Source organism: Lepidochelys olivacea, assembly GCF_965140295.1.
Source record: "Lepidochelys olivacea isolate rLepOli2 genome assembly, chromosome: 1".
Classification (NCBI taxonomy): domain Eukaryota; kingdom Metazoa; phylum Chordata; order Testudines; family Cheloniidae; genus Lepidochelys; species Lepidochelys olivacea.
The window spans coordinates 327,541,984-327,559,232 of NC_140411.1; the positions used below are offsets into that span (position 1 = coordinate 327,541,984).

At 41.3% G+C, this 17,249-nt stretch overlaps 1 protein-coding gene across 2 annotated transcripts in view; it reads left to right on the plus strand.

The window, feature by feature from the left end:
- Positions 1–17,249, plus strand: part of ATXN7L1 (ataxin 7 like 1) — a 203,598-nt gene that overhangs the window by 184,563 nt on the left and 1,786 nt on the right. For both annotated transcript variants that reach the window (XM_084624839.1, XM_084624838.1), the window contains 2 exons: positions 2,900–3,836; positions 15,348–15,422. In XM_084624839.1, coding sequence (XP_084480965.1) covers positions 2,900–3,836; positions 15,348–15,422 — 1,012 coding nt within the window. The remainder of the gene's footprint in view (positions 1–2,899; positions 3,837–15,347; positions 15,423–17,249) is intronic.

Sequence of the window (17,249 nt, forward strand, 5' to 3'; positions counted from 1 at the left end):
TGGAATAAAGGGGAATGGTGTCAGTGAGCACTTGATACCAGTGTGTCAAGATTTCCTAACATGAGGTATTCATGGCGGTACACAGGTTTCATGAGGCTCATTGGCATTAAGGTCTTAACATGTCCATTTGCAATGCAATATTAAACATATTTCACCATTATATTTTGCAACAGTGTCCTAAGCACTGCATATGGGCATGAGTTGCACAGATGCATTAAAAATAGCTGGCATTACAAAAATTTAAGAATTTAGAAAACAATGTAAAAATAGCACTTGGGACTTGAAGACGTGATTGTACTGCACAATGTGCATGCTCCATCCAATATAACTACATTACTTTGTAATGTTTCATGTCACTCCATATATTAGAGCTGTTATAGGCATTATATAGCAGGTATTAGATCAACCAGTTTTAATTTTATTTAAATATCTTGCTATTGAAATACTAAAGCTCGGCTTGTCTGACTAACCTTGTAGACTAGAAGAAATCAGACTGCTGTGCTGGGAGACGGAGTTTGGAAACAGTGGGCTTGTTGCCCCTGGGGTTAGTTTCTTGCATAGCTGAGGTTAGAAGGAGATAGCAGGTGTTTGCTGCACAAGTGTTTCTCATCTTCCAGTAGTAGCTGTAGCAGTTTACTATCAGGTGAAGAGGAGGCTGTTCATTTTGCCACCCAAAGGTAAAGCTGTGGATCCACAGGATAGAAGCTCAAAAGATTTGGGAGGTACTCGTTTGTTCATGTGGCGATTCAGCACTCAGGCGGCTAAGAGAGTGTGTCGCTGGCATCGCAACACCATGAAAAGCGTAAAAAAAATCACTACCTCTGTCAGTACTGTGAAACATGTTAAAAGGCACCATCCTGCTCCCATTGAAGTCAGTGAGTGTCTAAACTTAAATGTTTGACCCAAATACTAGCTCAGCCTCTTTATGAAATCTCTACGTATGTTTAATATTTCTTTTTTCAGTTAATTTTGTCAGCACTTTATTTGCCATATAACATTGAAAGTTCTTGATACTGGGTCCCTAATTGTATCCCTTTCTTATTCTCTCCTTCTTCCAGACCGATCTTTTCTTATCTTCCCCAACTGACTGCATTACAGTCCCTCTAAGCAGGGGCATTTGTAAAGCACTACACTAGAACTGATGCTATTGCAGTCCCATAGCTATGGATCATGCAGCAGAGATGAGGGGGTGAGGTAAAGCACTGTGCTGAGAGTATGTTTCCCAGAATAATAATAATAATACTCATGTAGTACTTTTCATCTTACTCACAAAGGTGGGTAAGAATTATCACCCCCACTTTGCAGATGAAGAAAGTGAGGCACACAGAAGCTAAGCAACTTGCCCACGGTCACACAGCAAGTCACTGGCAGAGTTGAGACTAGCACTCATTAATTCCTAGTTCCCAGGCCTCTGCATAATTCCATCCCCTTCTCTATCATAAGCATTGTGTTCAGTGCTAGGCCCTTCAATTCTAGACAGATACTGCAAATAGGGAGGTAGTTCAGGGAAGATCAATGAGAATAGTTAGGGAATCGGAACTACTTTATAAGGAAATACTCCGTTGGGGGGTTTTATATATACTTGTCTGAGTGACCATTCTGGGGCCAGTGAGAACTGAGTCTATTAATCCTTGAAGGGTGTAAACATGGCTCAAAAAACTTGTATTAGAGAGGCTTATACAAAGGAGTGTAACTATGAGAAACTGAATGAGATTAAGAAAGCTAAACTTTAGGCTGAATGGCAGGAAAAGGCCATGTAATAGTTTCCCAGAAGAAATGACAGAAGCCCAATTTCTTGGGACACTTAAGGTAAGACTAGATAAAGCAATAAAGTGTATGCTAGAGTTGGCTGAATAGGAAAAAAAAAATTCAATATAGACAGCTAATTTCCCTGGTAATTATTGAATAATATATTCTCCAAATAGTATTCAGCCACCTATAGAGCTGATTAAATACCACAAAAAATGGACAAGTTATTCAACAAAAATCAGTGAAATTCATCAACTAGGTATTTGATTAATCCTATCTGGCCAGCCCTAAAATGGGCTATAGGGAACAATCCTCCACTGACAGAGTGATGGACTATGCATTTCTAACTGCGCCGATCCTGTGATTCACAACTCAGAAACTGGCCAAGTGCAGCAGCTCCCACCCCTCGTTGATCTGACCTGTAAACTCAGGTTAATGTTGAATTGTCCCACTAATCCAGCCTTTGAATACTTTCAAGAAAAACAAATGTAATATTTTTAAACGTTATGGTTAGAGGTTGAGAGTCATGGGATTGAGCTTTGTGGTATCTCTGGGTTATTTTGTAAGGTGGGGAAGGAAACAGGAAATTAAATTTGGAATAAAATTATTTAATTGAAACATTGAACTCAGAATTTTCACTTAGCACTTTTTGCTGAAGTGAAGCCTGGATCTAGATTAACAGGTGTATTGCAGGCAGGATTAAGAGGCATTAGTAGTGTTGTTTGGGGAAGTTTACGCGGCATAATTCTCTGCTCAGGCCCGTGTATTACTCCCCCACTTCCTTCAGCATCAGCTCAATACTCCTGATTTGAAACTACGCTTTGGGAAAATATAAATTAAGATCCATGTTTAGGAAATTATTATAGTAATAAAATGTGTGTGCATATTTATTTTAGGTTGAATCACAAAGCACCTAACTTTAGAACTATGCGTTTAAAAAAGAGACATTTTAAACTGACACAAAATAGTCTGTGGTATTGGAGTTAAAATTTACATGGTCACGAGGGATAGTATTTAGAATTAGAATTTTTTTTTTGTAGTTTGATCTATCCAGGAAAACTCTTCCTATCTGCATTGCTCAAATTGAACCTATCAGATTGGATGAAAAATAAAAAATCTGAATATCAATGTTTTTCTTTTTCATATTTAGGAAAATCCCTCCTGCGGCAGATAGCCCCATGCCTTCTCCAGCAGCACATATCACCACCCCTTTTTCAGCATCGGTTTTACAGCCTTTCAGCAACCCCAATGCAGTGTATATTCCTTCAACACCCATCAGCTCAAGAATCACATCTTCTTACATAATGACATCAGCCATGTTATCGAACACAGCCTTTGTGACAGCGTCGGATACGAATTCCATTGTGTCACACACCACAGCTTTTCCTCATGTGGCTGCAAGTTTAAGTATCATGGACTCAACTTTTAAGGCACCATCAGCTGTGTCACCAGTGCCAGCAGTCATCCCTTCCCCATGCCACAAACCATCCAAAACAAAAACCAGCAAATCCTCAAGAGTCAAAGACCTATCGTCTCGTAGCGATGAATCTTCAAGTAACAAAAAGAAAAAGTTACCGTCTTCTTCCTCTTCATTATCTTTGCAGACATCCTCCTCGTCTTCATTTTCAGGGTCTCACAAAAAGAACTGTGTCCTGAATTCTAGTTCCACTTTGAACTCCTATCAGGCTACATCTTCCTATAACAGTATGTCTGTACACAATACAAACAATGGAACAAGCCCACTCAGTGCCAAATCGGAGCCCTCAGGACGGACTTCATTAGCAAGTAGCTCAGCTGACTCAGTAAAACACATGAGCATGGTAGTAAGCAGTATTGACTCCTCTAATTTGTCTGTATCCTCCTTTGTGCACCATTCAGGGGACCATTCCCTGGCAGCACATAATGCAGTGTCTTCTCTACCCCTTTCTTTTGACAAATCAGATGGAAAAAAACGTAAAAACTCTAGTACTAGTAGCAAAGCCTGTAAAATCACTAAAATGCCTGGTATGAATAGTGTTCACAAAAAGAGCACTGCCAACCTTATTTCTACGGTGCCAGATCCTCCAAACAGCTCGCTCTCTCGCCAGGTAAGGGATTCTTCCAGTTACTTCTCTGCAGGTCGTTTGCCTTATTTGAAATGTATTGAATTGTGAGAGAACTGGTTTTACAATTGTCTCAGACTCTGTTTTTCATCTTCTGACTTCCTGTTTAGGCTGATGCAAAAACCTTTTTGCATTTGTTTTGAACCCAGTCTGGAAAGGAGGTTCAAGTGTGCAAAACACCTTTGTGATACTTTATTCAAATATTTTTGTTTTACAAGTGATAACAGTTCTAATGCAACTTTACAACTAGCTGTTTATGTTTTAGATCTCAAATTGAGGGGGAAGGATGGGGAAGTTAATTTCAGAAGTTAATTCCTGCTCTTTGTTCATGGCTTGGTACAGTGCATGCAAATTCAATATGTAATCTATCTCAGTATAGCTCATCACTGCACAGCTCATCAGATTTGGTTTCTTTATATACAGATGTTTTGCTTTTGGAGCGTTTTTTTTTTTTTTCATAAACACATGTAAAATAAAGGCCTGCTCCTGAAAGGTGGAGAGTACCAGTCACGCCCATGGATTCAGTGGCTGTTTTGTGCTCTCAGCATCTTTCTGATTCCTGACCTAAACCAAACTCATTTTCCCCTTTGAGCAGAACTACTCATTCACTCCCTTTTTAGGGGGTTGGGTCCTAAATGAATTGTTCAAAGACTGGTGACGACATCGGTTCTGCGAGTTAGGATCCCCTTTATTAGACAACAGTCCTTATTCTGGTGTACAGTAACTTTTCGATTAGTGAACTCAATAAAGCTAATAAAATAGATTTATTTCACAGTTGGAACCAGGAGAATGAAAGTTCGCTTTACATGTGGATTTGTTTTAAAAACATTCTAATTTGTTTTTATTAATGCTCAAATAATTTTTAAATTGTATGCATTACACGAAAAGCATAGTGACTGCTTTAAACATCGTGATTGAATAATTCAGATCAACATATTTAAAAGAGATGGAATGGTAGTTTTCACAGAATACTGTGACTGTTGGAACAATCCACAGTGCACTTATTACAAAAAACAAAGTAGTAAAAGGGCTTAAAAGAAACTTGTTAAAAGGTTTCAGAGTGGTAGCCATGTTAGTCTGTATCAGCAAAAAAACCAAGGAGTACTTACTTGTTGCACCTTAGAAACTAACAAATATATTTAGGCATACGCTTTTGTGGGCTAAAACACACTTCATCGGATGCATGCAGGGGAAAATACAGTAGGAAGATATATATACACAGAGAGAACATGAAAAAATGGGTGTCAAAACAACAGACTGGACTTCTACATAGAGTGCTTCCACCGACGTGCATGGGCTGAAATTATGGAAAAGCAGCATCACTTGCCCCAAAACCTCAGCCATGCAGAACAGAACACCATCCACAGCTTCATGAACAACTCTGACATCATAATCAAAAAGGCTGACAAAGGAGGTGCTGTCGTCATCATGAATAGGTCGGAATATGAACAAGAGGCTGCTAGCCAGCTCTCCAACACCACTTTCTACAGGCCATTATCCTCTGATCCCACTGAGGGTTACCAAAAGAAACTACACCATTTGCTCAAGAAACTCCCTGAAAAAGTACAGGAACAAATTTGCACAGACAGACCCCTAGAATCATGACCAGGGGTATTCTGTCTGCTACCCAAGATCCAGAAACCTGGAAATCCTGAACGCCCCATCATCTCAGGCATTGGCACCCTGACAGCAGGATTGTCTGGCTATGTAGACTCCCTCCTCAGGCCCTACGCCACCAGCACTCCCAGCTATCTTTGAGACACCACTGACTTCCTGAGGAAACTACAATCCATCGGTGATCTTCCTGGAAACACCATTCTGGCCACTATGAATGTAGAAGCCCTCTTCATCAACATTCCACACAAAGATGGACTACAAGCCATCAGGAACAGTATCTCTGATTATGTCACGGCAAACCTGGTGGCTGAACTTTGTGACTTTGTCCTCACCCACAACTGTTTCACATTTTGGGACAATGTATACCTTCAAGTCAGCGGCACTGCTATGGGTAACCGCATGACCCCACAGTATGCCAACATTTTTATGGCTGACTTAGAACAACGCTTCCTCAGCTCTCGTCCCTTAATGCCCCTCTACTTACGCTACATTGATGACATCTTCATCATCTGGACCCATGGAAAAGAAGCCCTTGAGGAATTCCATCATGATTTCAACAATTTCCATCCCACCATCAACCTCAGCCTGGACCAGTCCACACATGAGATCCACTTCCTGGACACTATAGTGCTAATAAGCGATGGCCACATAAACGCCACCCTATACCGGAAACCTACTGACCGCTATACTTACCTATATGCCTCCAGCTTTCATCCAGACCACACCACACGATCCATTGTCTACAGCCAAGCTCTAAGATACAACCGCATTTGCTCCAACCCCTCAGACAGAGACAAACACCTACAAGATCTCTATCAAGCATTCTTAAAACTACAGTACCCACCTGCTGAAGTGAAAAACAGATTGACAGAGCCAGAAGAGTACCCAGAAGTCACCTACTCCAGGACAGGCCCAACAAAGAAAGTAACAGAACGCCACTAGCCGTCACTTTCAGCCCCCAACTAAAACCTCTCCAGCACATTGTCAAGGATCTACAACCTATCCTGAAGGACGATCCCTCACTCTCACAGGTCTTGGGAGACGGGCCAGTCCTCGCTTACAGACAGCCACCCAACGTGAAGCAAATACTCACCAGCAACCACACACCACACAACAAAAACACAAACCAAAGAACCTATCCTTGCAACAAACCCTGTTGCCAACTCTGTCCACATATCTATTCAAGGGACACCATCATAGGACCTAATCACATCAGCCACACCATAAGAGGCTCGTTCACCTGCCATATATGCCATCATGTGCCAGCAATGCCATGTACATTGGCCAAACCGGACAATCTCTACGCAAAAGAATAAATGGACATAAATCAGACATCAAGAATTATAACATTCAGAAACCAGTCAGAGAACACTTCAACCTCCCTGGTCACTCAATTTCAGACCTAAAAGTCGCAATTCTCCAACAAAAAAACTTCAAAAACAGACTCCAACGAGAGACTGCAGAATTGGAATTAATTTGCAAACTGGACACCATTAAATTAGGCTTGAATAGAGACTGGGAGGGGATGGGTCATTACACAAAGTAAAAACTATTTCCCCATGCTAATTTTTTTCCCCTACTGTTACTCACACCTTCTTGTCAACTGTTGGGCCATCCTGATTATCACTACAAAAGGTTTTTTTTCTCCTGCTGATAATAGCCCACCTTAATTGATTGGTCTCATTACAGTTGGTATGGCAACATCCATTTTTTCATGTTCTCTGTGTATATATATTTTCCTACTGTATTTTCCACTGCATGCATCCGATGAAGTGGGTTTTAGCCCACAAAAGCTTATGCCCAAATAAGTTTGTTAGTCTCTAAGGTGCCACAAGTACGCCTCGGTTTTTTTACTTGTTAAAAGAAACTCCATGTGGTATAAACTAGTTCATGGGTTCTCACCGTCGGGGGTCACAAAAAAGGCTGGGGGAGCGAGGGAAGAGTTATGGCCATACTCTCTCTCTTTATGGATAGATGGTAGTTTGGGAACCCAGTGCTATTTCTATTGTAACATGGGGTCATGGTATTGAAAAGGTTGTGATACACTAGTTAATTACTATAGCTATTTTAATACATTGAGCTGGTATTTGTAAAATTAGCATTTATTTCCACAATAACCTGTATCTTCATTTGATTTTAATTGCTTTTATAAATAGTAATGTTAAGGGGTTTTCCCTTTCCACTTTAATTGGGTGACAAATTCTGAACAGTTTGTCTCTTAGAGCAGGTAGCTGATTGTCAGTCCCTTGAAGTTCTGTTGCTTGGGTCTGGTTCCTCCCAGATCTGTCACTGATTTGCTTTGTGACCTTAGGCAAATCATCAAACTTCTGTGCCTGATCTGTGAACTGCCTGTGTCTTCACCATCTATCAAATGGTAGTATTTACATTTTTCAGTGGGGAGGCAGGGTGTGGTCAGAAGCTTTTTTCTTTTTTGCTTACATTGAAACAATGGTACAGCCACCCTTGGATCCCTGATGCTGATTCCCGATCAGAAGTAAGAAAACTTAAGTCAAAGTAAAATAAATTCATCTTAATCACAGTTCTGTGCACCATTCATGGCTGTTTAACAGCACAGTTTCCCCCCTGAACTTGCTTTGTTGCCACGGATTGTATGTAACACAGATTCCACCAGAGGGCTCCAAAGCAGCAGAACCTCCATGGAGGGCATTTCATTGAACATTCTGGTAGCTAAAGCAGAGATGTATGAGGCAATTTCCAAAGCACCTTTACTGAGCAGTTGGTTATTGTTTTAATGTGCATGTGCTCAGAGCACTGAATTCAATGCAGGTTTTAAATATCTAAATAAACAGAATCAAATAAAGTCGGTGACGATGGCCCACCTAAATCTAGGATGGAGAATTGCCACTAATTATAGAACTTTGAAATCCTTGGAGAAAATGGCACCATATGAGGGCAAAAGTGTAAGGTGTGAGAATAAATAAATTGTGGCCAAATGCATACCGATAAAACTTTTATTATGATTTATTATTTGTATGCAGTGCACACAAAGCTAGTCCCTTCCATGCGGGGTTTCAGTCTAGAACAGTGGTTTTCAATCTGTGGTCTGCGGACCCCTATGTCTAAGATTTCCAAAGGGTCTGCACCTCCATTTGAAATTGTTTAGGGGTCTGCAAATGAAAAAAGGTTGAAAACCACTGGTCTAGAGAGGAGAGAGAGCTGTAGAAGACAAGACAACTGCAAAACCCAGAAATGGGGATAGCTTTGCGTGAGGCTTTTTGTTTTGTTTTAAATGAAAACTCTCCCTCCATTTGGACATTGCAGAAGTGAGATTTTAAAGGGAACATGAATGAATAGAGGATGGTTTGGGAAGGGCATTCCATACATAGGAGCAGCACAGAAATGGGAAAAGAGGACGAATAGGGCTCTCAGACTGGTGTAGTGGGCAGAGTGAAAAGCCCCAAGGGGGGCACCATTATATATTTTCTCTCTCCTGCTACCAGTAGAGCTACAATAATTACATAACCTACGAAGAGATTCTTTATTTTGGCTTTTGAAAATGGATAATTTTATTTCTTTGCGGGGGATAATGGCATGGTTTTTCATTTGTGGTTGATCACATATGTCAAGGTTCCTCCCCCACTCTGAACTCTAGGGTACAGATGTGGGGACCTGCATGAAAAACCTCCTAAGCTTATCTTTACCAGCTTAGGTCAAAACTTCCCCAAGGTACAAAATATTCCACCCGTTGTCCTTGGACTGGCCGCTACTACCACCAAACTAATACTGGTTACTGGGGAAGAGCTGTTTGGACGCGTCCTTCCCCCCAAAATACTTCCCAAAACCTTGCACCCCACTTCCTGGACAAGGTTTGGTAAAAAGCCTCACCAATTTGCCTAGGTGACTACAGACCCAGACCCTTGGATCTTAAGAACAATGAACAATCCTTCCAACACTTGCACCCCTCCCTTTCCTGGGAAATGTTGGATAAAAAACCTCACCAATTTGCATAGGTGACCACAGACCCAAACCCTTGGATCTGAGAACAATGAAAAAGCATTCAGTGTCTTACAAGAATACTTTTAATAAAAAATAGAAGTAAATAGAAATGAAGAAATCCCCCCTGTAAAATCAGGATGGTAGATATCTTACAGGGTAATTAGATTCAAAAACATAGAGAACCCCTCTAGGCAAAACCTTAAGTTACAAAAAAGATACACAGACAGAAATAGTTATTCTATTCAGCACAATTCTTTTCTCAGCCATTTAAAGAAATCATAATCTAACACATACCTAGCTAGATTACTTACTAAAAGTTCTAAGACTCCATTCCTGGTCTATCCCCGACAAAGACAAACTATAGACAGACCCACAGACCGTTTGTTTCTCTCCCTCCTCCCAGCTTTTGAAAGTATCTTGTCTCCTCATTGGTCATTTTGGTCAGGTGCCAGCGAGGTTACCTTTAGCTTCTTAACCCTTTACAGGTGAGAGGAGCTTTCCCCTGGCCAGGAGGGATTTCAAAGGGGTTTACCCTTCCCTTTATATTTATGACAACATAGCTTAGGCATTTAGCTCTGTCCAAGTGGCCTGGATTTAACTTCATCCCCAGACAATCATTGGAACACCCTATATATCAGCCTTAGCTTCCCATCTCCATGCCAGTGCTTTTGAAATATGTGCCCCCAAAATACTGGGATGCCTTAGATACAAGAAACTTTTAATATCTCAAAAGGGAGGAAAGTCAGACTATAGATGATGTTATTACAGAATATTGGTACACATAAGATCTTGGGAGCAGGGACTTGTCACCTTCTGCCTGAGTGTCAGTAAGTAGCATGGTTTGAAGAAATGAATGTGGGGGTCAAACTTGGGAAGTCCTGAGTTCTAATCCCAGCTCTCTCACTGAGTTGGTGTGTGACCTTGCACTTTCACTTGTGCTTCAGTCTCCTAAGCCAGTGGTTCTCAAACCAGGGGTACACGTACCCCTGGGGGTACACAGAGATCTTCCAGGGGGTACATCAACTCATGTAGATATTTGCCTAGTTTTAGAACAGGCTACATAAAAAGCACTAGCAATGTCAGTACAAACTAAAATTTCATACAGACAAAATGAAAAAGTGAACTATTTTTCAGTTCTGTGACACTTTTGTATTTTTACATCTGATTTTGTAAGCGAGTAGCTTTTAAGTGAGGTGAAACTTGGGGTACACAAGACAAATCAAACTCCTGAAAGGAGTAGTCTGGAAAAGTTGAGAACCACTGCCCTAAGCTGTCAAATGAGGATAGTACTAAACTACCTCCCAAGGATGTTGTGAGGATTAGTTAATATTTGTACATTGCTTTGAATATGTGAAGCACTGTTGAAGTAATATTATTATTGTAAAGCACCACGCACAAGGATGGCACTATGTAAAACAACAAAATAATATGAACCATAGGGCCTGTCTTATCTGAATATTTGTAAATGTGAGACTAATATGTACCGATAAACTTCCCTAGAGTAAGAGGTTAAGTACATGGAATAAATGTCTTAGGAACATGGATATTTAAGCATCATACAATATTTATATAAGTGTAATTACAGTTCCACTTTAAAACATTACCTTGGGAACTAAGTACACTATAGGTGATTATGATGGAGCTCAGTGTAACTGGCAACTAATCATCTTTGCAACAAGGAGGCAGAAGTATGGGTACATAATAAAGACTGTGCACATTACATACTGCATGTATTTATGTTACATACAAATCTAAACTTGTAACTACCTAAATATAGCAACTGAATAACTTTATTCGCCTCACGTGTGACTATTGAAAAAGCTGGGGGATGAGGTCTTCTGTTGGAAAAGTTCAAAGCCAGTTTAAAGCTGGATTGAATCTTGACAGGCTGTGTTCTTACAGTATTTGTGTTTCTAGAATTCTACGACAGATTAGTGTTACTGGGAATCTTGCTGCTGTTCCCTGATGTAGAGTTGGCATTTTGTAGGTCTCCCCTTATAATAAGAGAGCAAGGGGCAGGGCACTGAAGGGCTCAGGTGACTGGTGATAGGGTGTGGAGCTCTTCACATCTACCTCAAATCTGGCCCAGGGAGGCAATATCTGAAAGCTTTACCTTTTAATGGCTGTGAAATAGACCGGTTTATATGTGGAATAAACTGATAGCTGGCCTCACTCTAATTCCTGTGTAAAGTTACCCCTATCACCAAGAAAGCACCACCATGACTGGAACCCTTTTATTACTCATCACAGTAGAGTGCCATGGACCAGACGGGCTGTGACTCTGAACTACCCTCCCACTCTTGGAAGTAATCCCTCCATGTCAGGGTTAAGCACTACCAGCAGAGCTGTGTGAGGAAGCTCATGCTGCTGCAACCACATGGTTAATCTGTTCTGTTTATACACCAAGGATTCCGTCTCCTGTGTTATCACATTCGCAGGAGCATTAAATGAATGGGAGTCAAGAGCCCTGGGTTCTACTCCCAGATGTGCCACTGACTCACCAGAGGACAGAGGCATATTGCTATTCCCAGAAGACTGTGGCGGGCGCCAGACACCCTGCCGCCAAAAAGCGGCAGCAAGGAGAAGCGCCCCCGCCGAAATGCCGCTAAGAAACGGCAACTCTTCTCGGTGGCATTTCGGCAGTGGGGCGTCCTGCGGACGCACAAAAATGCCCTCACAGGTGCCATGGCACCCACAGGCACCGCAGCACCCACGAGCACTGCGTTGGGGACCCCTGCCCTAGAACAAGTCACCACGCCTCTCAATGCCTGTTTCCTCATCTGTAAAATGGGGACATAATGATCACCCACCATTGTAAAGAGCAATGAGACATACCAATGAAAAGACTTACCAGTTCAAAGCGTTGTAAGTGGGGGAGGAGTTAAACGGACCTTAATTTAATTTGAAAATTAGCTATAATGAATTTTTCATATCATTCTCCTGATAGTATCCTATAACTCCCTGCTGTGGACTTGACATGATGATGCCTTCAGTGGCTAGGAAAAGTGTTTACATGTTGCAGTACTCTGTAAACAACCCATACGCTCAGCTTATTCCATTAGTGACTGTAGATGTCAGGCACTGGTTATCTGCATGCAGTACTGGGAAGGTCTGTAACCATACGTCAGACTTGTCTCTGATACGAGTAAAAGAGAGGACTTGTTTTGGATAACGTGCATAGAGGCACCAAGATTGAGTCAAAACAGCCCCGAGGAAAAAGGTTAATGGTTAATGTTAAAGGTTAATGTCATGAACAGGTAGGACTGAGACAAAGACCAAGCCCTGATAAATGTGTGGAGTGGACAAACAACAAAAGATAGGACCTGGGGGAAAAGGGAAAAAGGCCACAAAGCTGGTAAAAACCCAACTCAACTCTGACCAACCCCATACGCTCTCATATCCCTTCTGCCACGAGCAGTAAGGAAAAGGAAACAGTCACTGATCTTCAGTGTGTGTCTCACTCCACTCAGGAGAGAGACCTTTGCTTCTTCCCCAATGAATGTTATAAAATCAAGACGGTTTGACAATGAAATTCATTGCTCTGGTAAATTACCTGTTCCAAACGTGTTTGTCAGCCACACACCAGTACCAATCCAGGATAAGCATATGTGATCCCTGCATCCTCAGAGAAAATGCTCCTGAGACTTAAAAAGACAACATTCCCCAGTACTGAGTGGTTATAAATGCCTGTATACTGCACTGCTAGGGCACTGTAAGGCATGGTATAATATATACAGAGAGAGAGAAAAACCTAACAGAGCACTGGCATCCATGCAAACCCTGGGATGTGCCATGGACAATTTTATAATAATATTTTGACTAAATTTTATCTAAATGTGTGTCTACACATTACGTTGCACTGACTCTCAAAAAAACTCTGTGGTCCAGTAAAGTGATCTCACTGCAAATTTACACTCCTGGGGTCAGATCCTCTGCACTGGTTTCTGGAGGCTTTGTGCTGCCCATATCAAGCAGCTGATGATACTCTTTGTATAGGAAAGATTTCAAATGGTGTCATTCCATGTAGCCAGCTCTATCCCACGTGCTCTGAGCCTCCCAATCCCAGCACAAGGGTGTACCAAGGCAGGGCAGGGTGGACTGAGCAGAGTGTGCTCTAGCAATCCCCAGACACCTGCACTGTTATGCCAGAGTCCAAACCAGGACCCAGCCAGCCGCAGCATATGAGGGATTAGAAAGGTGGCTTGAAACTACCTTTCTGCCCTGCCCTGCCCTACCCTCCCCCTGCATCCGGCACCAAACACAGCTCATTTGGACACACAGATCAGGTTCATAGTTTGTCTTCTCTTAGCTGTGTCTACCTCATACTCTCATACACACACAACTTCCCCACATTTGAAACCCTTTTCAGACCATTTGAAAATAACTAACGGGGTCAGAGTTAAACAGAAAGCATGCTATGGATAGAATCGTGAAGCAGTGTCCGTAGCTCAGCCCACTGAATCCAGGCACTGTAAGGCATGGTATAATATGGATCATAATCCCCAGTTATGGGGCACATGGAGAAGAGATTTAATACCTTTTCCATCACTCTTTTTATAATCAGACATTCTAACATATTCTGTGCAAAAACACGCCTTACCATTAAACAACCCTGCCCCAGTAGATGGAGGCAGAAGGAAGCATTGAGTAGGTGAGCAGGCTAATACAACGTATATAGAAGAAAGCATGTAAGTGTCCCTCTCCTCAAGTGCAATGCAAACTCCCTGTCCACTGGGCTAATAAATGAATCTGGCTATACCTTCTTGTGCACCGTAGAAGGACCATGTCAGTCTGATTGAAAAATGCTCTCTTCCCTTTTTCCTCTGACCAACTAGCAGAGGGAAGGATTTGCTCTGAATCAACATGTGTTATGGCTTTGATACTCTGTACAGGGAAATAAACATGTAGAAGGAAACAACAAACATGACAGAGAGGGCTCTGTGCAGTTGAGACAACATATATATCTATGAGAAATAGCTAGAAAAGAAGCAATTGCAAGGGTCTGTAAAAAGTCTATAATGCTGAAAGGTACAATATAAAGGAATGGATGCAACAAACCTATTTATGAAAGTAACAGACTCAGGATGCAAACTGAAGCTAAAAACAAGGAAAGGAACTTAAGGGGCATTGGGATACCTTGCTTTACGCAGAGGGTGATTAATATGTAGAATAAACTATACAAAAAACAGAAGCAAAAGCCACAACCTTGACTATACTTTAAAAGGATTTTGTTAGACAACGCATAACAAAAGCGGTTTAAGGGTGTAAACATTAAACTAGGGGTATGCAAAGTATCTTCCTCCATTCTAAAATTCAACAGTGTAATCAAAATAGTCGTAAGTGTACCCCTACACAACAGTCAGAGGTAACAGAGTATAATACAGCACTTCCCATTTGCAGCTGTTAGGGCTGCAGATTCACAGGGACAAGTACTGGAGGTTGACCAAGACACACAGCAAAATGTAATAAATGTTGAGGTCAGAAATCCAAAGGATTACTGAAGACTCAGCAGCTTGATGCCTTTGCAATGTGTCCACTAGCTTGAGGTGCTGCAATAGATTAGCTGCAGCCCAGTGCATCAGTCTGAAATCAGCTTGTAGCCCACAAGTCAAAGTCGAGTCACTACAAGCTAGACAGAGGGTCCGTCTGATTTGTTGTTTTTCTGTCCCATACTGTTCCAGTTAGTGTTTCTTATGTGCTTTGTGAAGTGTAACTACATTTGCCTGCCTTAACAGGTTCACTGAGATCACTAGGAATATATCTAAAGAAATTTGTTTTTCAATAGACAGTAGCAATGTTACCTCTGTTTTCTAAATAAATGTAAAAGATGTTTTCAACATGAAAGAAAACAAGGCCAATACAGGCTTTCCATGCATCTGACAACAATGTGCCTTTCAATACTATTCAATTAATGTCTTTCAGATTGGAAAAAATAGCAGTGTAGCTTTGTCACAATCCAGTCCTTCAAGTACATCAAACCCAGTACACAACAGACAAGTAAGTTTTGCGGTTGTTGTTTTCTAAGCAAAAGTGCACTTAAGTAGTCAAATACCAGATACTCTGTCAAGTAATGTTTGAATCGTTTTATGTATTAAATTATATTTTTAATCTTTGTCCTCTGTAGATTTAATCCTCCTTTTATAAATTAATATTAGATTTTTTCCCCCTCATTAAGATTCTTTTTGCAGCAGTTTATCGCTCCCAAAGTGTGTATGAATGGTGAGTTTCCTGCATATTGTTGGCCACGCACACCACAGCCCAATCAATTTGTTGTTTGCCTGGCCAGCTGTCTCTGATGTGGTGGAACACCAGCCAGCAGCAACTGAAACAGTGCTTTACACACAAAACTCACTGCAAAAGGAAACTGACTAGGCTGATGCAGTTACAGCAAAGAGTAGTAGGACAGAGGAAATGTTAGAGAGGAGGAGACAAGGGCTTGTCTACACAAGGAAATTGACTGTCATAGCCATACAAACCACTCTGAATCTGAGTCCTTCCCACACCATCAGACATCGCTCAGGGCATGAACAATGCTCTGCCATCCCTCTCTATCATACTCTTTGCTGGAATGACTACCTTGTTGTGTTTGTATAACGCAGCTTGTTTGAGAGGGCAGGTTGTTGGCCTGTTGTTCAACGTGGAGGACCTGTCGACTGCTTTTCATTTGGTCCCTACCCTTTGACATGTCCAGCTTGGACAGCCCTACCAGGAGTTAAACTCCCACCAGCCTAGCTCTCAGGGTCATTGGAAGACACAAGCTTTCCCACTGTATCAAGTCCCTAGAGAAGGATAAGATATTCCCCCATAGCTATTCCCCATATGGACCGTCTCCTCCAGAACAGAAGTGACTTTATTCAGGAATATGAATGCCACTCACAAAGCAGTCAATGCTGGTCAATTTTCCCCGTGTAGACAAGGGAGGAGAGAAACAAACAACAGAAATAGTGATAATCCTAATGCTGATAGTTTGTATCATTTTCCCCCATTGACAATAATCTGAATCACCATCATCTAGAGATGAACTGCCAAAATATGACCTAAAATAAAATAATTTATTCCCTCTTGCTTGCTGATTTAAAGGAGGAAGTACATGGAGGAAGAACTACTAATAATAAATAAATGCATTGGAAAATCTCTCTTTGCACACTGGCTTTTATTTTTGAGATAATGACATCCAAATGCCAACAGCAGTCAGGGGCAAAAGCTGTTACAAGGCATAATACAGATTTTTGGTTGATTCAAGGGGCAATTCCTGTTTTGTTTATTCAGCTGCATCATCTATACACAACCCTAGGAATAACGCTTGTTAGTTAACTACTGTACTGGATCCACCAGTGAGAACCCAAGAGTACAAAACATTGATTTTGTGGCAGTCGTACATAAACAGAAGCTATTACACTGTTGCCAGCTCTTACAGTCTTATCAAGCACTGCAATATTTGGTGATTTTTCTAAAGCCCCAGCTGTTAGTCACTGAGTGAAAATCTGAGCTTTCATTTTAAAAAAAAGTAAGGTTCTAGCCCTCACAGTGACAGCTGAAGCTTGAAAACATGAACCCTAAACGCAAATAAACCAAACTATATTGTTGTTTTTAAACCTCATGATTTAGTGGGGCCTGACTCAGAGTTTTTGAATGATTGGGGTTAATATTGATAATATGAATTGGCAACAGAGTGCTCTGGAAGTCAGATATTAGGTTTATGCTATATGGCAATGTCTCTTTGTAAGATTTTTGTCAATTACATAAACTGATCTGGTATCTGAAAGTTGCAGCAATCAGGATATTGTCACAGTAGCCCGCACTGTGTAGTTTTTAATAAACCAT